This window comes from Macaca nemestrina, chromosome 2, assembly GCF_043159975.1.
Source record: "Macaca nemestrina isolate mMacNem1 chromosome 2, mMacNem.hap1, whole genome shotgun sequence".
In the NCBI taxonomy this organism is placed as follows: domain Eukaryota; kingdom Metazoa; phylum Chordata; class Mammalia; order Primates; family Cercopithecidae; genus Macaca; species Macaca nemestrina.
The window spans coordinates 936,991-961,498 of NC_092126.1; the positions used below are offsets into that span (position 1 = coordinate 936,991).

The following is a 24,508-nucleotide window of genomic DNA, read 5'->3' on the forward strand; positions in this document are numbered from 1 at the left end:
TTACAAGACAAAAAACAAACCCATCAAAAAGTGGGCAAAGGATATGATAGGCACTTATCAAAAGAAGACATTTATGCCACCAGCAAACATATGAAAAAAAGCTTATAATCATGGATCATTAGAGAAATGCAAATCAAAACCACAATGGGATACCATCTCACGCCAGTCAGAATGGCAATTATTAAAAAGTCAAGAAACAGCAGATGCTGGCAAGGCTGTGGAGAAATACGAACGCTTTTACACTCTTGGTGGGAATGTAAATCAGTTCAACCATTGTGGAAGACAGTGTGGGGATTCCTCAAGGATCTAGAACCAGAAATACCATTTGACTCAGCCATTCCATTACTGGGTATATACCCAAAGGAATATAAATCATTCCGTTATAAAGATACGTGCACATGTATGTTTATTGCAGCACTATTCACAATAGTAAAGACATGAAACCAACCCAAATGTCCATCACTGACAGACTGGATAAGGAAAATGTGGTACATATACAGCATGGAATACGATGCAGCCATAAAAAAAGGAATGGGATCATGTCCTTTGCAGGGACATGGATGAAGCTGGAAGACATCCTCAGCAAACTAACACACGAACAGAAAACCACACACTGCATGTTCTCACTCATAAGTGGGAGTTGAACAATGAGAACACATGGACACAGGGAGGGGAACAGCACATACCAGGGCCTGCAGGGGGCGGGACAAGGGGAGGAAGAGTGTCAGGATAAATAGCTAATGCATGCAAGTGATGGGTTGATAGGTGTAGCAAACCACCATGACACACATATACCTATGTAACAAACCTGCATTTGCTGCACATGTATCTCGAAACTTAAAGTAAAAAAGTGAAATAAAAAGAAAAAATGAAAAATTAATATATTGCAATTGTACATATTTGGGGAATAAAAAAATAATAAGAGATAGGGCTGGGCATGGTAGCTCCCACCTGCAATCCCAGCACTTTGGGAGGCCGAGGCGAGTGGATCCCTTGAGGTCAGGAGTGTGAGACCAGCCTGGGCAACATGACAAAACCCCGTCTCTACCAGAAAAAAAAAATACAGAAATGGCTGGGCATGGTGGCGGGTGCCTGTAATCCCAGCTACTCAAAACTCTGAGGCAGGAGAATCACTTGAACCCAGGAGGTGGAGGTCACAGTGAGCAGAGATCACGCCACTGCGCTCCAGCCTGGGCGACAGAGCAAGATTCTGTCTCAAAAAAAAAAAGAGAGAGAGAGAGATGGGGGTGCAGGATCCCCACAGAGGAAGGCCCCTGAGAAGCACTGCTTCAAATTGCCTAGAAAAGCACAGTCCCAGGAGTACAGCCCATGGTCTTCTCCAGCTCCCGGCTGTCTTCGTTGTGGGGAGGAAGGTAAGGTTAGACTAGAATGGTGAATGAACTGTTTTAAACTCCATGGGAAGACGGCAACGGTACCCTGCTGTAAGCCGGGTTAACTCTCTCACCTTGAATTAACAGCGTTATCTTTCTTAAAAATAAATTAAATTTCTACTGTTCTGTTTCGTTAACATTTATCCCAATCTAATAAAAAACCCAAGCGGTAAATGCATATACTCTCGTCCTGGTCACAGACTACCATGAGGCTAATATCATTGGTCATAACTACTTTTTTTTAAAACATTATTTCCCAGGCAGAGGCCAGGCATGGTGGCTCATGTCTGTAATCCCAGCACTTTGGGAGTCCAAGGTGGGAGGACCACTTGAGGCCAGGAGTTTGAGACCAGCCTGGGCAACATAGCAAGACCCTGTGTCTTAAATAGTAATAGTAATAATAATAATAATATATTAAATAAAGAAAGAAAAATATTTCCCAGGCAGAATGTTTAAATATTGGATTTTTTTGTTTAAAATATTTCATAGCACCTACACTAGCCACATACCATCTTCCTGAATATTACCTTAGTCTCTGAGTCTCTGAACCAAGAAGAAACCAAGAAAACTTGCTTTTTTTTTCTTAGAAACTTACTCTTTTGGGTTTTCATTAGTTCCCTAGCTGTTCTCAAACTTTTTTCTTTTTAAACATATATAGATAGATATATATTATATATATATATCAAAAGAATATATATACACATATATAGATATTATATATATATCAAAAGAATATATATATATATATATATATATAGAGAGAGAGAGAGAGAGAGAGAGAGAAACAGAGTCTTCTGTCCCCCAGGCTGAAGTTCAGCGGTGTAATTGGCCTTCTGAGTAGCTGGGACTACAGGCACACACAACCATGCCTGGGTCATTTTTTTATTTTTGTAGAGGTGGAATCTTGCTATGTTGCCAAGGCTGGTGTGGAACTCCCGGCTTCAAGTGATCCTCCGGCTTCAGCCTCTCAAAGCACTGGGATTAAAGGTGTGAACCACCGCTCCCACCCTTTTTTTTAAATCTCAGTGCTCCCAGATAGTTGGCAAGATGATATTCAGAGAGATAAAGTCTCAGGGAAGAATTTAGGCTCAAGTACACTTTCTGGAATTGACTGTAATTCCGCCACTTTCTCATCTTAAGAGAGCAATTTAGACTCTCTTTTTTTTTTTTTTTTTTTTTTTTGAGACAGAGTCTCGCTCTGTCGCCCAGGCTGGAGTGCAGTGGCCAGATCTCAGCTCACTGCAAGCTCCGCCTCCCGGGTTCACGCCATTCTCCTGCCTCAGCCTCCTGAGTAGCTGGGACTACAGGCGCCCGCCACCTCGCCCGGCTGGTTTTTTGTATTTTTTAGTAGAGACGGGGTTTCACCGTGTTAGCCAGGATGGTCTCGATCTCCTGACCTCGTGATCCGCCCATCTCGGCCTCCCAAAGTGCTGAGATTACAGGCTTGAGCCACCGCGCCCGGCCTAGACTCTCAAGTGAGTGAGAATGGTTATGAATCAGCTCTAATTGTTAAAAAAGCGACTCACTCACAAGCTTCTGCACTTCATTAATAGTAACTGCTTGCTGGTGACACACTTCTAAACCCACGTGGACAAAGGCACGGACTGAACCGCAGAGCCCGCTGGGAGGTCCCTGGGCCCCTGGCTTAATCCGAAATGACTCTGCTTCAACTTTAAACAGAAACTTCCTTTAGTTGGAATTATGATGAGATTTGTTGATAGGACTCTAAACTCGACGCCTGCTTTCTCCTAGAGAAAATTTGCAAAACTTGGTTTCTCCAAATAAGGTTTAAATTTAAAAACATTCTCCACGCAGTTATTGTTAACCTTACTTCATTTTCCTGAGAACATAATTAAGAGCATTTGTCTATCATCAGGCTTTGAGTAAACAGACAGGAGCTATCTAGGTGCCAAACTTTCTGAACGTGTAAATTCTTGGCAATTAACATCTTTTCAGAGCCTGCATCAGCTCTTTTACATCTACAGCACCATCCTTTTTTTTAAAGATTTTTGTTTCTTTATAAAAGTGGCACAGCTCCGTTTTAGTGATAGGGAAGAAGACACGGGCCTTTAATAGCAAAACCAGCCGATGCCGTTAAATACATGTTATAAATGTAACAAATGTTTTCTAATGCAGAGGCGAGATGAGAAGAAAGAAAGGGAAACACTCAAGAGTGAAGAAGTTAACAACTAAGATGGCGAGTCAATGAATGCCCTTGGAAATTTGCTGACTGAAAGGCTGAAAAAGGAAAGGAAGCAAGAGCTTCGGTCAGGACACTGCCCTGAGTTTCCCTGCAAAAAGCTGGAACTGCCAGCAAAACGGTGGACTGGAAAGACCAGGAAGAAAAAAGAAAAAGGAAATAAAACGAAGGATATGGTAACAGATCAGAACTCGCTATAGAAATAATTAAAAATGGAATCAATGAAGCCAAAGGTTAGTTCTTCGAAAATAAAACAGACAAACACCTGGCAAGAGAAAGCGAGAGAGTGGGGAGGAGGGAGAGAGACACAGATACCAAGATCATTAGAAACAAAAAAGGGTACATAACTTCAGAAAAAAATTCAAGAGACAGTGCTCTGATGAATCTATACCAAAAAATATGAAAACGTAGATAAATTGGATATAGTGTCCTTAAAAATATAACTTATCAAAAATGAATTAAGAAAAAAAGAAAACCTGGCTATAAACTATCTTATTTATTTAATTTTATTTATTTATTTTTTTGAGACAGAGTCTTGCTTTGTCACCCAGGCTGGAGTGCAGTGGCGTGATCTCGGCTCACTGCAATCTCTGCCTCCCAGGTTCAAGATTCTCCTGCCTCAACCTCCCAAGTAGCTGCGATTACAGGAGCCTGCCACCACGCCTGGCTAATTTTTGTATTTTTAGTAGAGACTGGGTTTCACCATGTCGTCCTGGCTGGTCTCAAACTCCTGACCTCAGCTAATCCACCCACCTCGGCATCCCAAAGTGCTGGGATTACAGGCATGAGCCACCTCGACCGGTCGCTATAAACTATTTTAAATTGAATCAACAGTTTAAAAAATACAATCTAGGCCGGGCGAGGTGGCTCATGCCTGTAATTCCAGCACTTTGGGAGGCCGAGGCTGGCGGATCACAAGGTCAGGAGATCGAGACCATCCTGGCTAACACGGTGAAAAAAAAAAATTAGCCAGGCATGGTGGTGGGTGCCTGTAGTCCCAGTTACTCAGGAGGCTGAGGCAGGAGAATGGCGTGAACCTGGGAGGCAGAGGTTGCAGTGAGCCGAGATCGTGCCATTGCACTCCAGTCTGGGTGACAAGGCGAGACTCCGTCTCAAAAAATATATATGTATATATAATCTATCCACCCCACAAAAAAATGTAGGCTAAGATGAGTTTACAGGCAAATCAGACATTCAAGGAAGAGGTAATTTCAATTCTATACAAACTTATTCAGAGTTTAGAATGGGAGGAAATGATCTGTTACTAATTTTATAAGGTTGGAAACCAGAGCTGGATAAGAAAGACAAACTACAGATTAATAATAGATGGAAGCATCATAAATAAAATATTAACAAGTCAAAGTAGAATTTTAAAAAGTGCATCATGGCCGGACGCGGTCGCTCATGCCTGTAACCCCAACACTGGCAGGTCGAAGCGGGTGGATCACTTGGGGCCAGGAGTTCCAAACCAGCCTGGCCAACCTAGAGAAACCCTGTCTCTGGTAAAAATACAAAAAAAAATTGTTTTTTTTTTTGGATTACAGCTGTGTGCTGGGCTTGGTGGCATACACCTGTAATCCCAGCTACTCAGGAGGCTGAGGCACGAGAATGGCTTGAACCCAGGAGGCGGAGGTTGTAGTGAGCTGAGATTGTGCCACTGCAGTCCAGCCTGGGTGACAGAGCAGGACTCTATCATAAATAAATAAATAAATAAATAAGAATTTTAAAAGTACATCATGATCAAGCTGAGTTTAAATCAGAAATGCAAGATAAAGACAATGCTTTCTTAATGTAACTCACCATATAAACAGAATGGAGGGGAAACACAATCACCGCAGCAGATACAGGAAAATTATTTGATAAAAGTCAGCACTTATTCCCGTTAAAACTCCAGGCAAACTAAAAGGAGACGTTAACTCTCTTAACCTGATAAACAATGTCAATTATAACCCTATGTAAACATTATACTTAAAACACTGGAAACGTTTCCGTAAAATCAGGAATGAAACCAAGATGCCAACAATCACTGCTTCTAATCAACATTCAGTTGAAGGTTTTAGCTGGTGAAATAAGATGAGAAAAATAAACAAAAGGTATGAGAGTACACAAAAGTTATTTTGGGTATGGAAGGGATGAAATAAGCCAATGGTTATTTGCAGATAACATAATTGTTTACATAGAAACTTCCCAAATATATAAATTATTAGCAAAGTTTTACATCCATAATCAAAATTTTAAAAATAATTGCATTCCAGCTGGGTGTGGTGGTTCATGCCTGTAATCCCAGTGCTTTGAGAGGCTGAGGCAGGAGGAACACTTGAGGCCAGGCATTCGAGACCAGCCTGGGCAACATAGCAAGATCCTGTCTCTACAGAAATAAAAACGAAAAATAGTTGGGCCTGGTAGCACACACATAGAGTTCCAGCGACTCAGAGGTTGATGGGGAAGGATCACTTCAGCCCAAGAGTTCAAGGCTGCAGTGAGCTACGATCGCCCCACTGCACTCCAGCCTGCATGACAGAGGGAGACTCTGCCTCAAAACAAGATTAAAAAACAAAAAAAAAACTGCATTCCTATATATCAGTGAAAGAGAAAATATTTTTAAGACTATAGTGTTTATGATGGTGACCAAAAAAAAGTACGTAAAAATAAATCTAACAAAAAACGTGCTTCATCTTTGTGGACAAAATTGTACAACTGCATTGAAATATGCCAAAGAAAACACACATACTAGTTACGTGCATTTGGGAACATTTAGATAGTTGAAAGATCAAAACCCATAATCTTGCTACTAGATAACACTTCCTTCTAGGATTTTTTTATGCTTTAAAAAATATATAGTTTTAGCCGGTCGCCTGTGGTCCCAGCGACTCGGGAGGCTGAGGCAGGAGAACGGCGTGAACTCGGAAGGCGGAGCTTGCAGTGAGCCAGATCGCGCCACTGCACTCCAGCTGGGTGACAGAGTGAGACTCCGTCTCAAAAAAAGAAAAACAAAAACAGAAACAAAACGTGTGTGTGTGTGTGTGTATATATATAGTTTAACTTATTCAGTATACATAATTTTGTGTCCTGCCTTTTTAGCCATACCTGATATGAGCATTTCTTCAAGATACTAGCTTTGTAAACACAGCCCGAGAAGAGGCACATCTTTTATGTCTCGGATGGCAGTTCCTTGCTTCCCGTTTTGGAGTCCTGCAAGAGCTGGCTCAGGGGGCTGGGAGAGCTCCGCTCCGCAGGAAAATCTAGGGTGCTGTGTAAAACTCCCCCGCTGAGCTCTGGTGGCTTCCTTCCTGACAAAGCCACTTCCCCACTGGAAGCGCTGTTACCATTCCCGTTTCCCCTTCAACAGGTGCAGGTCTCTCTCCTGGACCACATCCTGCTGTGTGTCCACCGTACCCACCTCTCTGTGCGATGAGAGCTCAGAGGCCACGTGGACTCCACCGCCTCCTGCTCGCAATGTCTCCTTAACACATCTTACTTTATGCCCGTTCTTTGTGTTTGTGTGTTGCTTATGTATGTGTGACACTGTGTGTGTGTGTGAGACACTGTGTGTGTGTCTGTGTGTGTGAGACACTGTGTGTGTGTGTGACACTGTGTGTGTGTGACACTGTGTGACACTGTGTGTGTGTCTGTGTGTGTGTGACACTGTGTGTGTGACACTGTGTGTGTGTGTCTGTGTGTGTGTGTCACTGTGTGTGTGTGTCTGTGTGTGTGTGACACTGTGTGTGTGTGTGAGACAGACACTGTGTGTGTGTGTCTGTGTGTGTGTGACACTGTGTGTGTGTGTGACACTGTGTGTGTGTGTCTGTGTGTGTGTGACACTGTGTGTGTGTGTGTGAGAGAGACACTGTGTGTGTGTGTCTGTGTGTCTGTGTGTCCATGCCCTTATGGAATAGTGGACATAGCCTTTAAACATTTTTCTTCCAGATGGAGTTTCGCTCTTGTTGCCCAAGCTGGAGTGCAATGGCATGGTTTCGGCTCACTGCAAACTCCACCTCCGTGATTCTCCTGCCTCAGCCTCCCAAGTAGCTGAGATTACAGGTGTGCGCCACCATGCCACGCTAAATTTTTGTATTTTTAGTAGAGACTGGGTTTCACCATGTTGGCTAGGCTGGTCTCAAACTCTTGACCTCAGGTGATCTGCTCACCTCAGCCTCCCAAAGTGCTGGGAGTACAGGTGTGAGCCACCACATTCGGCCTAAACATTAAATAATAAATCATCGTAGAAAAAGCTCATATTGTTAACTTACTGTTGGACATTTAGAATGTTTCCAATGTATTGCTTATTTTAAATAAAGCCCTGATGACTATCTTCGTGTATAATGTTTCGTTTACATTATTTCAGCTCATCTCCTTAACTTAAATTTCTATCACTGGAATTACTGGTTAATGCTGCTATAAAATTTTTCATGTTATTAATACAGAAATACTGCCAAATTTCTTTGCAGAAAGCTTGTGCCAATTTACAGACCTGTTGGCAGTGTGCAAGAATGTGCCTGTTTCCCCATATCCCGGCCTGTGAACAAAGGGGCACGATCCAGGACAGGCCCCATCCTTCACCTGCTGCTCTTTGCTTCATAGCATTGATTGAAAATCGGCCAGGTGCAGTGGCTCACACCTGTAATCCCAGCACTTTGGGAGGTCGAGGCAGGTGGATCATTTGAGGTCAGGAGTTCACGACCAGCCTGGCCAACATGATGAAACCCCATCTCTACTAAAAATACAAAAATTAGCAGGGGGTGGTGGCAGGTGCCTGTAATCCCAGCTACTCGGGAGGCTGAGGCAGGAGAATTGCTTGAACCCAGGAAGCGGAGGTTGCAGTGAGCCGAGATCGTGCCATTGCGCTCCAGCCTGGGCGACAGAGCGGGACTCCATCTCAGGAAAAAAAAAAAAAAGAAAGAAAGAAAATCTTGCTAAACAAGGCTGTGTCCTGATAGTCCTCGTTTTACATCTTTATTTAGAGAACCTGCTCATCTTGAGCTGAGTTGATTAGAGTTTCCTGCTGCCGCAGACAGGAGGACAGGTGAGTCACTGCATGCGGAGGACATAGTTTTATTGTCTAGGGGAGAAGGCGCTGTCAAAATCTCTCAGTCTGTTGGGCTTGTGAGGAGGAAGAGATGAGCGTTCGTTACGACAAAAACCACAGTTACCGCATTTGTCTTTCACCGTCGTTTAAACATCTGAAGCCACTCCTGCCACAGATTGATTATTCAGCTATTTAGGAAAGCAGTTTGCAGGTAACTCAATCTACTAAACCTGAGTAGGTTATTTGTAGGTAAGAAATTCTGTGTTCAAGTATGACCTATCTTTAAAAAAAAAAAAAAGAAAAGAGAGAAATCCTAGTGGACGGAGAGACTATGGAGAGTTACTTTTGGTAAGAAAACGGTTCTCAGCTGGACATGGTAGCGCACACCTAAAATCCCAGCATGGACAGTCTGAGGTGGGAGGATTGCTTCAGGCCAGGAGTTTGAGACCAGCCTGGGCAATAAGCAAGACCCCTTCTCTGAAGAAAAAAAAAAAAAAAAAGAGTGGTTCTCCAAAAGCAGGGTGCCTCAGCATTTTAACACATGCCCAGAGTGATCCTGGTATAGGTGGTCCGTGGACCACATGTTAAGAAAAACTGCCCTTAAAATAAAATGATAGCATCCACTTTTAATGTTTGTAAGCTAAAACCATCTTGCTGAAGTTGTAAGGCAGAGAAATTTGAAGACTTAATCAAGTTTTATTCTAAAAAATATTCATAGCCTTGTTCTTGCTGCTCAAGTGTTGGCCAGAATGAACTGACCTTGACTCTCACCAGGACGCAAGCCAGGCCCGTCAGGTTCCATCAGGCTGTCAGACAACTGAAACTTACTGTTCTCACTCTGGCCAAACGCATACACTTGCAGAGCAGACAGCTGGGAGATTTGAGCGTCAAGAGTTGATATTGGAGAAAAACAGGTCTCTCCTCTCCCCATGACACTCCATTTTCTACTTCACTGAAAGGACCCAAGCCATGCCCTTCATCTCCTTCAATGCCCAGAGCCTTCCCCACACCCTCCCCGGGGCCCTGTGGCTCCTGCCTGGGTGGCTCACTGCTCTGCCTCTGCCTCTGCCTCTGACGCTCTTTCTGCCTTTCTCCTTCTCTTTTGCCTGTGACCATGTTTAGGTGTCTCTTGGCCTAAAACAAGTCTCTCATCCGTTTGTGTCGTCCTCATCCCTGTCTTTTGTTTTGCCCTCCAGCACCGTGAAGGAGGGGCGTCCCCTCGCTGCCTCTTCTTTACCACGCGCTGCTCGCCCTGCCCCCACCTCAGGCACTTGGCTCAAGCCGTTTTCCTCAGAGCTACCAGAATCTCCTTCCCAACCGCAAGAACGATTTTCTACAGTCCCCGCGCGTCTCGTAAATTCGGCCCCATCCAATTATTTGTTCATGAATTTGACAGATGTGTATTGAGCACCCACCTCAACGTGCTCTCCCTGGCCGGCGGCCCCGTGCCACCACCCAGCCTCACCTTCATTGAAGCTGACGGGTCCTGCTCCACCGTCCACTTTCCCGGGCCCTCCATTCCCCTTGCCGCCTCTCTCCTCCCCTCCAGGCCCAAATGACATGTCTCCAGCACTTTCCCTCTCCTGCTGCCCCTCCCTCTCTGGCCACCCTGCGTCTACTCTTACGCCTTACAAATCTGTACTTCTCCCTGACTTCCCACCCATATGCTGGCCTCACCCTCCCAGGGATTTCCTGCCTAGCTCATGCAATGCAGCAGGTCCAGGTCAATCTTTCCTTCCAAGCTTTCTTCCTTCCTTCTGTTCATTCTAACAACAGTCCCCTAGACATCCAGCCCAGAAAGCTCTGGGTCCTCTTGATTTCTTCCTCTTCCTTGTCCCCAATGTCCTAGTCGGTACTAGCTGCTCTTCCTCCAAGTGTTTGCCCATCACGTCCTCTTGTTTGCTTTGCCACCTCCTCCCTGTCACTCTGACTATTGCATACACTCCCTTCCATTTACCTAACTATGTGCGAGGATTGAACTATGTGGGTCTTCCTAAAAGTTTCAGGGGCTAAAATCTTGAAAGAGACAAACCACATCTGGAAACCCAGCTGCAAAATCCCAGAAATTACTTTATGACAACTCCTTAAAATCCGGCCGTTGTTAAAATAATGTCAGCTCGAGGTCCAGACGGACTGGGACCCGAAAGAGCCACCAGAACAAGATACGTGGACATAGGACTCAGCCCGATTCTTGCGCGCCTTCCTTATCAAGGCTTTCCCTTGGAAACCCATGCTTTCCCCTCTGAAAATTAAAGCAGCTACTTTAAGTAGAAATCTGGCTGCTTCCCCTTTGCTAGTTTTGGTTAATACATTCACTTTCTTCCTACCAGACCTCGTGGATTAAACTCTGCAGGCAGCGTGGGCTCTGCATCTGTGTTGGGTCTCGAGTTACTGGGGGTCAGCTGACTTGTGATGAGCAGACCAGGGAAGCAGGACTTCTCCTTCCTTTTCTCGTGGGCACATTATGACTCCATGAATAATACAGATGTTCACAGCTCGTGCTCGTGTTCATGCTTTACAGCTCATCTTGTTAACAGTGGCCGCATTTCACAGGTGAGGAAATCGAGATTTGAAGAGACTGAGTGATATTACATGCCTTGGAAGTGGCAGGGCCGGGGGCTCGGGGCAAGAGCTGCTGCTCGGAAGAGCTGCGAGCTGCTCAGGTCTGGGACTGCCACCGAGTGGGTGGAGAGCTGAGGTTCTTGGACTGCCACGTGCAGAGGTCTCTGAGCCTGAGGCTGAGCCAGGCTCATTCTTGGGATGGACGTGGTGACGCTGGGGTATTTTTGCCAATGTTCCTGGCGTCTCTTTTCTGGGATGATGTTAGGGTGAGTGTGAAGGCTGTTGACCCCTTAAGGTGACAAGGTCACTGTGAGAAGACACACATGTGTCATCGAGTGAAATGGAGAGTTTTAATGACATTCTCTCAGAGGAGGAGGCTCCATCCAGGGACAAGGAGGGCACTGGAGCTGGCACTGAGGTAGAGACGTTCCCCACATCTGAGTCCTTGAAGCCTCCGTCAAGCCTCTGCCATCACGTCAGCCAGAGATCTCCCATCAAGGTAGTTCTTTTCTCTCCTTGAACTGCCTCAGGTGGGAGACGCCCCGCAGCGGCCTCGCGTCTTTTAGGGCTCCAGGAACGTGAAGGCTGAGTGGCAGTAGCATGGTTTTCCCCAGGTTTTCCCCAGTCCCTCTGGTGATTCCACAGGTGTGCCGAGGTGACAGATGTGCTGTTGGCTCGGAGAAGGACTGGCAGCAGCATGAGTGACGATGGCGGAAGACAGATTCCAAGATGGGTGAAGCCACTCCCTGAAGAAACAGCAAAGCCTGCGGCGTTCTAAGTGCTGTGGCTTGAGGCTTGTTCCTAGCCTCTGGTCTGTTTGCCTTGGGTTTTTCCTGGAACCGGAGGTGAGGAACCCATAAGCCACATCGCCCACAGTGTTTCACTTTCCTGGCATTACTTCCTGCCCGGTGGGGCCCCTGCCAGGCTGCCTCAGGCAGGGCAGTGTAAGCCCAAGGGAAGTGCCCAACGGTAAGGATGGCCTTGAGGAGAACATTCGCCCACACACAGGCGGCAGGCGGCCGGGAAGGTGTGCAGACGCTGAACCGCCGGCCCCACCGCCCTTGGTGGGGAGCTAATGCTATCTGTGTATCAGCCCCAGAATCAACTGTGACCAGCGTTGTGACCACGCTGGGGTGACAGGCATGAGCCACCATGACCAGCCTTGTCTGTCATTTTAGTTACTCAAAATCCATAATCTGGGTCAGGCACAGTGGCTTACACCGGGAATCCCAGCACTTTGGGAAGCCAAAGTGGGCAGATCACTTGAGGTCAGGAGTTCGAGACCAGCCTGGCCAACATGGTGAAACCCCATTTCTACTAAAAATACAAAAATCAGCAGAGCATGGTGGCGTGTGCCTGTAATCCCAGCTACTCGGGAGGCCGAGGCACAAGAATCTCTTGAACCCTGGAGGTGGAGGTTGCGGTGAGCCAAGATCACGCCACTGCCCTCCCCTGGGTGACACAGTGAGATTGTCTCAAAAATATAAATAAATAAAATAACATAAAATTCATAATCTATTCCACAGCTTGCAAAGTCCTGTGCGATCTAACACCTGCCTTCTCTTCCAAGCCTTCCCAGGGGCCAAGCTCTTTCCTGCCTCTCCATGAGCTCCGCCTCTGCCTGCTCAGGCCTGGCACTTTCCCACCCAGCTGTCCTCAGCCTCAGGCCTCAGCTCCCCCCACAGCAGTTCCTCACAGGGGCCTTCCTGACTTGTCAGTCAGACGCAGTCCCGTACTCTCTGGCCATTCAAAATGCAGCTCTCAGCACCCTGAACTTTCCCACCCTGCATTTACCACATGTGCAGCTGGGAACATTTCTGTAATTATTTGATGTCTGTCTGCACTAAGATTTTAGTGCCAAGAGACTGGGCCATGTCTGTTTCATTCTTCACTGTGTGCATCCAGTGCTGTGTCCTAGAACAATGTCAGGAACTTAAGGCAGGCGTTTCCCAAACGGTTGTTTAATGAATGAATGAATGAATGAATGAATGAATGAATGAACGAACGAACGAACGAACGAACGGATGGATGGATGAATGAATGAATGAATGAATGAATGAACGAACGAACGAACGAATGGATGGATGGATGGATGAATGAATGAATGAACGAATGAATGAATGGCTGTCTCAGCAGCGTGTGTGAATGCTTCTGTTCTTCCCTCCATTGGTGGGCTGGGCTGGTTTGGAGATTGCTGAAAGGCTCCGTGCTACAGTGAGGCAGGAGACCTGGGATCTAGTCCCAGCTGCCTCACTTACGGGTTCTATGACCTTAAACAAGTCACTTAACTTAGAGAGCTTTGAAAAGCAGGAACTGTGACGGATTCATCTTCCTGTCCAGAGCAGCTGGCATGAGTAGAAATTCTGCAAGTGAATGAACAACTCCAAAGGCTAGGCTCCTTCTTATTCCAAATTCCCCCAAAATCACTGGCAACTGGACTTTTGGAACCCAAACTGCAACCTGGTGGGGGCAGTATCCACAGAGAGTCCATGTTGCTGCGGTTCCTAAACACGCACACTTGGGGAGTGGAGCTGCCGGCAACACAGCCAGTGCCCTTCCTCCTGTCCTCCCAGCAGGCGTGCCACTGCAGGGCCTCATGTGCAACACCAATGCCCAGTTCCTGAGGCCTCTTCAGAGTCTCAAGGAGGAGGGCGAAAAGGCATTTCAACCTCTATGAAGTAGGGCCGGGTGCAGTGGCTCACACCTGTAATCCCAGCACTTTGGGAGCTGAGGCGGGTAGATCACCTGAGGTCAGGAGTTCAAGACCAGCCTGGCCAACATGGTGAAACCCCATCTCTACTGAAAATACAAAAATTAGCTGCTGTGGTGGCGGGCGCCTGCAATCCCAGCTACTCGGGAGTCTGAGGCAGGAGAATCTCTTGAACCCGGGAGGCGGAGGCTGCAGTGAGCTGAGATCACACCACTTCACTCCAGCCTGGGTGACAGAGCGAGACTCTGTCTCAAAAAACAAACAAATCCATAAAACCAACAACAACAAAAAACCGTCTATGAAGTGCCAACAGATTCAGTTATTTTGACTCAATTTCTCAGAACACGCTGGGGCATGAACTCAGCCTAGTAGAAATATGTATATTTAAGGTAAAAGGTTGAAACTAGGGGGAGAGAGAGCCTAAAAGGTCCCTGTCCAGGCCTTCAGAGAAGCTCTGGGAACTACATGATGTGCACATTTTGAGCATTTAACAGCACCGTGACACCAGAGGACAGACTCAGGAGCAAAACCACGCGCTGAGCACACAGAGGTCCAACCGCTTCTTGTCCTCTCTTGGCAATGAAGACACAAACCACTTGCGTGTCGAGCGTTGCCAGGCCAGCCTCGGTCTCCACAGCTGAGCCCAGAAACCAAGGGCATGGCGGGACTCACAGGCAGGGAGCGGTGAGGCAGAGCCGTCTGCTGGAGCGAGCCCTGCTCTGGGGCCACGACTGGCACTCGGGGTCCCTTCGTGCAATAAGCCATGTTCTGAATACACCACGCCAGCCCCTGCAAACCCACAGGAAGTACAGGGTGGCTTTTTAGAGGCACGAGGATCCTTACATGAAAGGACGTCACCCTGGGCCGACACCAGTGCCCATGCCATTCCGGGTTCCGTCACCCTCCTTCCCCTTCTTCCCAGGCCTCTCTCTCAAACGTGTCTTTATGGCTTTTCTCTTTTTTTTTTTTTTTTTTTTTTTGATGGAGTCTCGCTCTGTCACCCAAGCTAGAGGGCCATGGTGTGATCTCGGCTCACTGCAACCTGTGCCTCCCGGGTTCAAGTGATTCTCCTGCCTCAGCCTCCCGAGGAGCTGGAATTACAGGCGCCCGCCTCCATGCCTGGCAAAATGTTGTATTTTTAGTGGAGACGGGGTTGGCCAGGCTGGTCTTGAACTCCTGACCTCAGGTGATCCACCAACCTGGGCCTCCGAAAGTACTGGGATTACAGGTGTGAGCCACCGTGCCCGGCCCTTTATGACTTTTCTACTTTACACCAGATGCTGTCTCGTTTCATCCTCATGACAACCCTACATAGCAGCCCCTTCCCCTTGGGCTCAGTTTGCCGACGAAGACCGAGACTCCAGAGCCAAAGGGGCGTTGCCTGTGTTCCCCGGGCTGCCAAGGGCGTCGCTGGCGCTGGGCCTCTGGGTTCCAGCTCCTGCTCTTTGCTGTGCCCCTTGCTGGTCGTTGGCCACAGTTTGGCTGATTTTCTTGGCGGGACCTCCTGTCCCGGGATCCTCTCCCTCTGCGTGTCCTGGAGCACAGTGGGGTTTCCAGAGGGCAGAGGGGTCTATGGAGAGTTTTGGGGTCCTTGGTGGCAAGTTCAGGTGGCCTCTCCCAGACCAACAGACAGACTGCGGGTTCTCCGAGGAGGGGCCCACAGAGATCCTTCCCCTCGGGGTGCGCTGTGGCCGGCGTCTCCTCCCTGCCTGTCCTGTGCTTGGTCCAGCCTGTCACCTCCCCGGGGTCACTGATAGTGACCCTTGGAGACCAAGGCCTATTTCAACCCAGTGGCCTTTTCCTGGGGCATGGAACCAGGACAGCCAGGCTTCCTTCTGAGTCATTCCTGCCTGGGGCCACCAGTGGACACCAAATTTCCATTTGTCCTCGTCTAGCCCATCTCTGTCTGCTGTGCCTTATCCTTTAACCCTTGAGAGCCAGGGCTGTTCCTTAAGGAAATCCTCATTGTGGCGGCTCCTTTGTGGAAACCCTGGGTTTTTCCTCTGGCCTGGGGCTTCAGTGTGACCCAGCCTGGGTGAGGGTCCTGCCAGCAAGTGTGCAAACAGACCCTAGACTCAAACATAGGCAGGTCATCTGTAAGCCCCCTCAGGGAGCCAAAAGGAATGGGGCTGGCTGGCTGCCAGTGCCCCAGCAGCTGCCCTGTGGGGTGGGGGCCGCCTGCCCACCGTTGGTGACTGCTTTTCCTGCCAAGGCCCTGGTAATGCCCAGTCAGATGTGTGGGTGCCATCTCCCGGCCACTGCCACCTCCTCTCCTGGCCCAGCTCCTCTTGGTCCCCTTAACGACGCAAAGGACCCAGCGCTCCAGGGCATGCCGAGCTTCTTCGGGTCGCCGTGGAGATGCCTTTGCACACCAGCCGTCCTCCACTCCCTCTCGGGGTCATGCCCCGTGCTTTTCCACGCCCACCCCGGGTCTTGCCCCTCTGGACTCCTCTCTACAGACCCCGCTTCCTGGCTCCACATGGAGCTGAGTGCCCAGCTGGTACCTAGCCATTTGTGGTCAGCTTTAAATCACAGATTTTGAAACTCAAGAACTTAGGCATCAGGAGGTCAAGCCATTCACCACGGCTCTTTACACAGGGGACCGGGGCCCTGGGGAGACACGGGGCGGGGCCTGGTCACGGGGACCATAACGGTTCATGGCAAAGACTTGGCACTGGGGCTCCTAAATGCGAGCTGCCTCCGTGCCACCCCAACCCCCAGCCTCGCTCTGGGAGTCGCGATTCCCATGGAGACCCCTTCAACCATCTGCAGGGCGAGGCCGTGTGGCGGCTGCTTCTGGCCTCCATGTCCTCACAGTGGGATGAGCACTCAAGCGAGGGTATGTGGCCGGGGTGGGGTGGGGGTGCTTGTCCTGAGTCAAGTCCTGAAACATTTTGAGATGGAATGTTCCACTTCACCAGCCCGGTTTCTCTTGCAGCCTTTACAGGGCATTCCCCTTCTGACCCACTCCCAAGAGGTGCCTCGAAAATGCGCCCAAGAACCACTTTCCTTCGGTGGATGTTTCCGGCCTGCTGAGGCAGGGCAGGCAGGAGCTGAGACTCGAACTCTGGCTTCAACTCTGGACCCCTCACCCTCTCCTGGACCCCAGACGCTCCCCCGAAGACTCAGACACCCAGAAATACAGAATGAAACTTGGTCCCGAAGCCAGAGGGGCAGCCTGGAAGGTGTGGGGAAGAGGACTGGGGGCCCCGGAGGGAACGTCTCCCACAGGCCTGGCATCCCTCCCCTGCCGGCTCTGTACATGGAGGAGGCCAAGGCCAGTGCCAGGCTGCGAGCCCCAGGCAAGGCTGTGACCCAGGTGAAAGCTTTTAAACCCAAGCTCAGAGGCAAGAAGCCCACGGCCAGCACCTCCTGGCCCTCTCCGCCCTGCCGCCTCCTCCACACCGCCCTCCAGCCGGCCTGCCTCTCCTCCTCGTCGCTTCCCTCGGTTGCTGCTGTCTCCCGATCGTCTCCTCTCTCCATTCCCAGGGTGTGTCAGTTTGTCTGTCTCTCACCTGTCTCGTCCTCTCACCCTGCGGCTTTATTTGAGTTTTCTTCCGTCTTCATCACCCAGCTTTCCCGGCATCCCCTCCACCCCGGCTCTGTACACAGCGGTGTGCATCTTCCTCCTCGACTCTGTTCCTCTTGCTCCGGCTCTGCCTGTCTTTCTCTCCGCGAGTAAGCCCTGGCTCCCTCCATAGATCCTTCCAGACATCGCCGGGCTGCCCTCTGCTTCTCTGTCCTCTTTTCTCTCTCTTTCGAGCATTCTCCCTGTCTTTCCCCTCAGATCTTGTCCCGTATCTGCCAATTCACACCTCCTCTTCCCCACTTTTCCCCTCTTCTTATTTCTTATTTATTTATTTATTTATTTATTTATTTATTTATTTAATTTTGAGACAGAGTCTCACTCTCTCTCCCAGGCTGGCGTGCAATGGCGCAATCTCAGCTCACTGCAACCTTCACCTCCCGGGTTCAAGCGATTCTCCTACCTCAGCCTCCTGAGTAGCTGGAATTACACGCATGTGCCATCACGCCCGGCTAATTTTTGTATATTTTGTAGAGACGGGGTTTCTCCATGTTGGCCAGGCTGGTCTCAAACTCCTGACCTCAGGTAGTCGCCCGCCTCAGCCTCCCAAAGTGCTGGGATGACAGGCGTGAGCCACTGTCTGGCCCTCTCTTCTTTCTCTCTCCCTCTTCCCTTCCTCTTCTTTCCCTCTCTGGGTCTCTCTCCACCCTCCCCCCATGCTGTCCATTCATCTCTTTCTCCTTTCTCTCTCTCTCTTTTTCTCTCTCTTCTCTTCCTCTTCTCTGTCTCCGTTTCCCCTGTTCTCTCTCCTTCTCTCCCCGGACCTCTCTTTCTCTGACAGCTCCCAGTTCCCCCATGTGCTCCCCACAGCCAGCCTCACCTGCTCTCTCCATCACTTACCTGGGACCACATGTGGAAGGAGGCAGAGACACAAGCAGCTCAGGGACACCCAGGGGACCCTCCTCCAGCGTGTCCCCTTCATGGCTGCCGCAAAAGTTCCTCTGGCTCCCTGGGGAAGCTCCACGCCCAGGAGTTGCAGTATGAGAAGCAGACGTGAGCCTGTCCCCTCCAGCGGCTGGCCCGAACCAAGTGCGTTTCTCTGAAGGGGCCAGAGAACCTGGGAAGAGGACAAAAGAGGGCGGGGCCCCACACCAATCAGGCTTTTCTCTCCTCAGCCCCACCCCACTCCCCACCAGGAAAGAAAATACCGGTGCACCCATTGCTCTGCTCCTCACCAGCCTGAGACTGAGTGGCAGGAGGGACGGGAGGAGACACGGGAGGAGACACGGGGGACGGGAACAGGTCACACAGGAAATGGGTGGGCCGCCCTCCTGGCTGGGTTCCTGGGCCCTCTCCTCCCTCCCCAGGGGCTGCCCCTGTCCCACCAGAACTTTGGGCTGCTGGGAAGAATGGGTAAGAAAGGGCCGCAGAGGGAGCGACCTTGCGGGTGTATGAAGGGGGGAAAGAGAGTGAGATTTACGCAGACCCCAGGGAAATAGGAAGCGGGGGAACCATGTGGGTGAGGGGCAGGAACAGAAATGTACGCCATCTTTTGGAAAGGGGTGTTGTGCTTAGAATATCTGCTCAGTGCAGATGCATGGCAGACCCCAGACGCATGGCAGACCCCAGACGCATGGCAGACCCCAGATGCGTGGCAGACCCCAGATGCGTGGCAGACCCTCACCAAATAGTGGACTTCTTCTTTCCAGGGCAGGGAGCCTGGGTGCAGGGAGCCTGGGACAGTGTGGGAGGCTGGCCCGAGTGAGCTGGCGTGGGCAGTGGGTTGAAGGTGGAACCTGGGTAGGAGGAGCAGTGCAGCTGTAACCCATGAGGAGGTGGAGCTGCTCCTGGAGACCTGGGGGCTCCGCTCACCCCAGTTCCACCTCTTGGAACTCACAGGCACAAGTGAAGAGGGACAAGGACCCCAAACAGGGTTGTAAAGGTGAAGAGGGCAGTTGGTGTAGCTCTCCGCAAAGGCAAACGGGGATACCTCCGCTCCGCTCTTTGCCACAGTGTGCATCTCTGCTTCTGGTTCCTCAGGACTTGAATCCTGAACGTGGGGTGTCTGTGGAGTGACTGGTCCCAGAGCAGGGACTTCCGACACTCAGACACCGTGGGGCCCAGGACGAGGAATCGGGGTTTCCGCATTCCCGAGCAGAGCCAGCCTCGTCCAGCGAGGATTAGGCAGCGGACGCCGTGGTGCCATCTCTGAGGGTCATGGAAGCCCTGTGATCACTTGCTTCTAGAAGCTAAAAGTCGGTTCATGGCCCAAGGCCAAAGCCTGCACGCCCAGGATACTGTGGGCAAGTGGTGTGGTCCCCTAACAGTCCCTCCAGCTCTGGATGAGCTGATCCTGTTCTTTCCTGGAGGTAAGAAAGTCATAAAGGTAAGGAGGGATGTGGAGCATCCTGTGGGCACCTGGGCAGGGCAGCAGGAGGGCACTACTGGGCAGGGCAGCAGGAGGGCACTACTGGAGGGAATTCGCAGACACCAAGGCCCAGCCTGGGCTTTGTGATCATTTTGCTTTTTTTTTTTTTTTTTTTGAGACGGAGTCTCACTCTGTCACGCAGGTTGGAGTGCGGTGGCACCATCTCTATTCACTGCAAGCTCCGCCTCCCAGGTTCAAGCAATTCCCCCGCCTCAGCCTCCCGAGTAGCTGGGATTTACAGGTGCCCACCACCACGCCCGGCTAATTTTTTTTTTGTATTTTTAGTAGGGACGAGGTTTCACCATGTTGGCCAGGCTGGTCTCGAACTCCTGACCTCAGATGATCCGCCCGCCTCGGCCTCCCAAAGTGCTAGGAGTACAGGCGTGAGCCACCACGCCCGGCCTGCTGTGGTCATTTTTCTATGTCAGCTCTTGCTTGTGGGTTCCCCCATTACCTTTCCAAGGTTGTGTTTGGTGACCCTTTCAGGACCACAGTTTTCCATCTCTAGAGGAGAAAGAAGCATCCAGGTGAGACCAAACTAAGAGTTGGGCATCTTGCTGACCGAACACAGGTAGCTGACCACTTTCCAATGCCAGGAAGGCCAGAGGCCTTCTCTCTGGAGGCTGCTGTGATGGCCAGGACTCCAGGAGGGTGTTACAAACCCGGGCTCGATCCCAGCTCTGCCACTGAGTCGTCACAAAGTCACAGCCCCTTCGAGCTGTTTTCCTCGTTCATCTGTAAAATGGGGATAATGACACCTATCTGAAAGGTTGTAGGGTGGGAGTGAGCCTGTAGATGCTGAGGGGCTGTGGGAGTGTTAGGATGCCTGTTGTTAGGACGCCTGTTATTAGGATGCCAGTTGTTAGGACGCCTGTTATTAGGACGCTTGTTGTTAGGACACCTATTGTTTAGGATGCCTGTTGTTTAGGACACCTATTGTTTAGGATGCCTGTTGTTTAGGACACCTGTTGCTAGACGCCTGTTGTTAGGACACCTGTTGTTAGGACGCCTGTTGTTAGGACACCTATTGTTTAGGACGCCTGTTGTTTAGGACACCTGTTGTTAGGGTGCCTGTTGTTTAGGACGCCTGTTGTTAGGACACCTGTGGAGGAACGTGGCTCCTCCTTCCATCCAGGCATCATCCCTGGAGGGAGACACAAATGAGGAAAGCCAGCATACAGGAGGAGTCTGGAAGTGAATTTCCAGGCCCAGGTCTTTCCTGCATCCCCTTTGAGTTTTACAGGATTCTGATTAGGAACGTGAGATCCTGGAGAACTGGGCATGTGCACTCCTGTTCACCTCTTCCCTACCCACGCCCGTTTCCCTTCTGCTTTCCAGCTCCCCTCAACGTGCCCATTTTCCAGAGTTAGGATGCGTCTAGGTCTCTGTGATAAATGACTGTCTCTTCATCTGGGTTGGATCATGGGACACCCATTTGTCCTTCCTTCCCCCCTCCCAAGGCATCTGATGGGGACAGAATGGGGTGAATGAGAGGGGACAAAATGAGTGGCTTCTCTAGTTCCTTGTGGCCGAAAAATCTCCTAGGCCTGCATGCTGCTGGGTTTGCACAGGGGCAGGAGTCTGAAGTCAGGTGTAAGTTAATATTCCCTGGGGGGCAGGAAGAGCTTAGTGTGGATGTGAGGTGTGAGTAAATTGGAGCGAGGATAAGATCATGAGATTCTCCCAGACTGGCCTTGAATAGACAGCTGGGTTTGAGGCAGCAAAGTCAAGATCTCCAAGAGAGATTCCCCTTCTAAGCTCCCTAAGTAGGAGTCCCTAGTTTTTTGGGTCCCCTAAAATTGCTTGCCTTTATATCATGTATGCCTCGTGCTGTGAATAAAGTTCAATCTTGCCAAACTTAGGACAACCAGGCTGAGCTGGAGCAGGAAGCTGGATATTTAAGTCTGATGTGCCTCCTCAGTCTGGACTAAAAAGGCGTGTGGATTCTCTAGTCCGTGACCCAGCGTGAAGCCGGTCACTAGAGTGCCAGGCCCTGAGCCTGTCCCCATGGTCCCATGAAGTGCAACGTGCTGCCCCACCTCTCGTGTGAGCACGCTGAGGCTCCAGGAGAGGAGCACGTGCGCCCATTATCCCCGAGTCACGGGCCAGGTCAGGCCATCTGGTGAAACTGGAGAATGCTAACTCCACAATCACAGCTTTCCGGACCACACACTAAGTCACAGAGCTGGAATTTGAGCTCCAAAGCAAAAGAAGGACATCACCTGGGCTGAGCGCCCACGACATCCTCCGCTCCGGGCCATTTCCCGGTGGCAGGTGGAGACGGCCTTTCAGAGGGGCCTCGCTGTCCAGCTGCAAGGACAGTGGTTAGTGGACATCCCCCAGCTGCTGGCCCCTGCAGGGTGGGCCTTGGCTTTTATGCTGAGCTCATGCTCTTCTCCAGAAGACCCTATGGCCGATGACTAAGCAAAGTGGCATCGCAGTGACCTCAACATTTCCACCCCACAAGACTCCTCCAACAGGCGATCTGCCCCTCAGAGCATCCCACAAGCAGGAGCTTTGTGGCTGTGTCAGCTGTGCTACGTCCTCCCGCCCGGCCCGGCCTCCTTCTCCTTACGCAGGTGCCACGTCCTCCCGCCCGGCCTGGCCTCCTTCTCCTTACGCAGGTGCTACGTCCTCCCGCCCGGCCCGGCCTCCTTCTCCTTACGCAGGTGCCACGTCCTCCCGCCCGGCCCGGCCTCCTTCTCCTTACGCAGGTGCCACGTCCTCCCGCCCGGCCCGGCCTCCTTCTCCTTACACAGGTGCCACGTCCTCCCGCCTCCTTCTCCCTACACAGGTGCCACGTCCTCCCGCCCGGCCCGCCTCCTTCTCCCTACACAGGTGCCACGTCCTCCCGCCCGGCCCGGCCTCCTTCTCCCTACACAGGTGCCACGTCCTCCCGCCTGGCCCGGCCTCCTTCTCCCTACACAGGTGCCACGTCCTCCTGCCCGACCCGGCCTCCTTCTTCTTACATAGGTGCCACGTCCTCCCGCCCGGCCTGGCCTCCTTCTCCTTACGCAAGTGCCACGTCCTCCCGCCCGGCCCGGCCTCCTTCTCCTTACATAGGTGCCACATCCTCCTGCCTGGCCCAGCCTCCTTCTCCTTACGCAGGTGCCACATCCTCCCACCCGGCCCGGCCTCCTTCGCCTTACGCAGGTGCCACTCCCCTATAGCCTCCCTCCACATTCCTTCCACCAGCTCAGCATTTGCTTCCAGGAGGACCTGACCCGAGACACTCACTTAAAACAGGATGCCCGTGTACAGATGTGGAAGCTGGGCCTCCGAGCTGGGATTCAGACCCAGGTCAGCACGACTCCAAAACCTGTCCTCCTCCGCAGCTCTGTATTCCACGGTTCAGCAGGGAGGCGGGTGGGCTGGGGGCCCCGGCACCTGCTGTGTGTGGTCCCTATCCGAGGCCACGACGAAAGCAGGGGCCCTGGTACTAGGGCCACACAAAAAGAGCCAGTGTCATTCTCTTGGGTTTGAGTTTCTCCATTCTCTAAAAGTGCCAAGCATTCTCACGCCAATTAGCTCATGTCCCGTCTCATCTTACCTCTGTGGTGGAGTGGGACACGATGCCTATACACACAACGTCTTCTTGAGGGCGTCCCCGTGAAGCAGGGCCTCCCGGGGCACAGGAGGGCCTGGAGGCCCAGGGATCTAAACCCATTCCATCCACCCAGCCTTAAGGAGAAGAAAGCCCAGGCCAGGAAGTCAGCGAGAACGTGAAGTCGGTGAGCCAGCATCCAGGTCCCCGGATTTGCCACCTGTGTCCTTTGGTGGGGCTTCCCTTTGTAAAGCTTGAAAGAATAAGAGGATCTTAACATGATTTTAAAACTGGAAGAGACCCTGGTGACCGTGTCGTCCAAAGTCCTCATTCTACTGTGGGGGAGGTGTGGGCCCAGGGGGAAGGGAGGCCCTCGTTGGCACAGCCGGCGAGCGGCAGGTGCGTCCCGGAGCCCGGGTTTCCGGCGCCTTCTCTGTCTTGCTGCCGAGCGTCCACGTCCGTTTGGTTGCCTTTGCACACTCCTGGCTCCCGGTAGGACCACTGATCCCAGGCTGAACCTCTGCCGCAGCGGCACGTACATGTGGCCACCATGGGGACTGAATGGGGGTGGGCCATCTTCCCGGACAGGGTGGGCCCACAAAGCTCTTCGACGTGGGATTCTGACAGAAAGCCCAACCCAGGCCAAAAGCCATCTTTTAAAATAAAGTTTACTGGGTTTTTACCATGGTAAAGTAATGCACACTCTCCACAGAGACATGAAAACACTTGAAAGTAGAGAGAAGAAAAACATCATTGATGTCTCGCCACCCTAGAACAAGCCACTAACGCGCTGAGAGAGCTCTGGCTTTTTCCTCAAACACAGCTCAGAGCCATAGTTTAAATCGGTCGTATCCTAGATACAGTTTGGCCTCCTCGTTACCACCTAACTTTATTTATTTATTTATTTATTTTATTATTTATTTTGAGACGGAGTCTGGCTCTGTGGCCCAGGCTGGAGTGCGGTGGCTCGATCTCGGCTCACTGCAAGCTCCACCTCCTGGGTTCACACCATTCTCCTGCCTCAGCCTCCCGAGTAGCTGGGACTACAGGCGCCGCCACCACACCGGGCTAATTTTTGTGTTTTTGTAGAGACGGGGTTTCACCATGTTGGTCAGGCTGGT

At 50.8% G+C, this 24,508-nt stretch overlaps 1 protein-coding gene across 1 annotated transcript in view; it reads right to left on the bottom strand.

Moving 5' to 3' along the window:
* LOC105470977 (mucin 4, cell surface associated) overlaps positions 1-18,527 on the bottom strand; it is a 62,595-nt gene extending 44,068 nt beyond the window's left edge. The window contains 1 exon segment of the mRNA XM_071090544.1: positions 18,316-18,527. Coding sequence (XP_070946645.1) covers positions 18,316-18,397 — 82 coding nt within the window. The 5' untranslated portion in view covers positions 18,398-18,527.
* Positions 18,528-24,508: the final 5,981 nt, after the last annotated feature.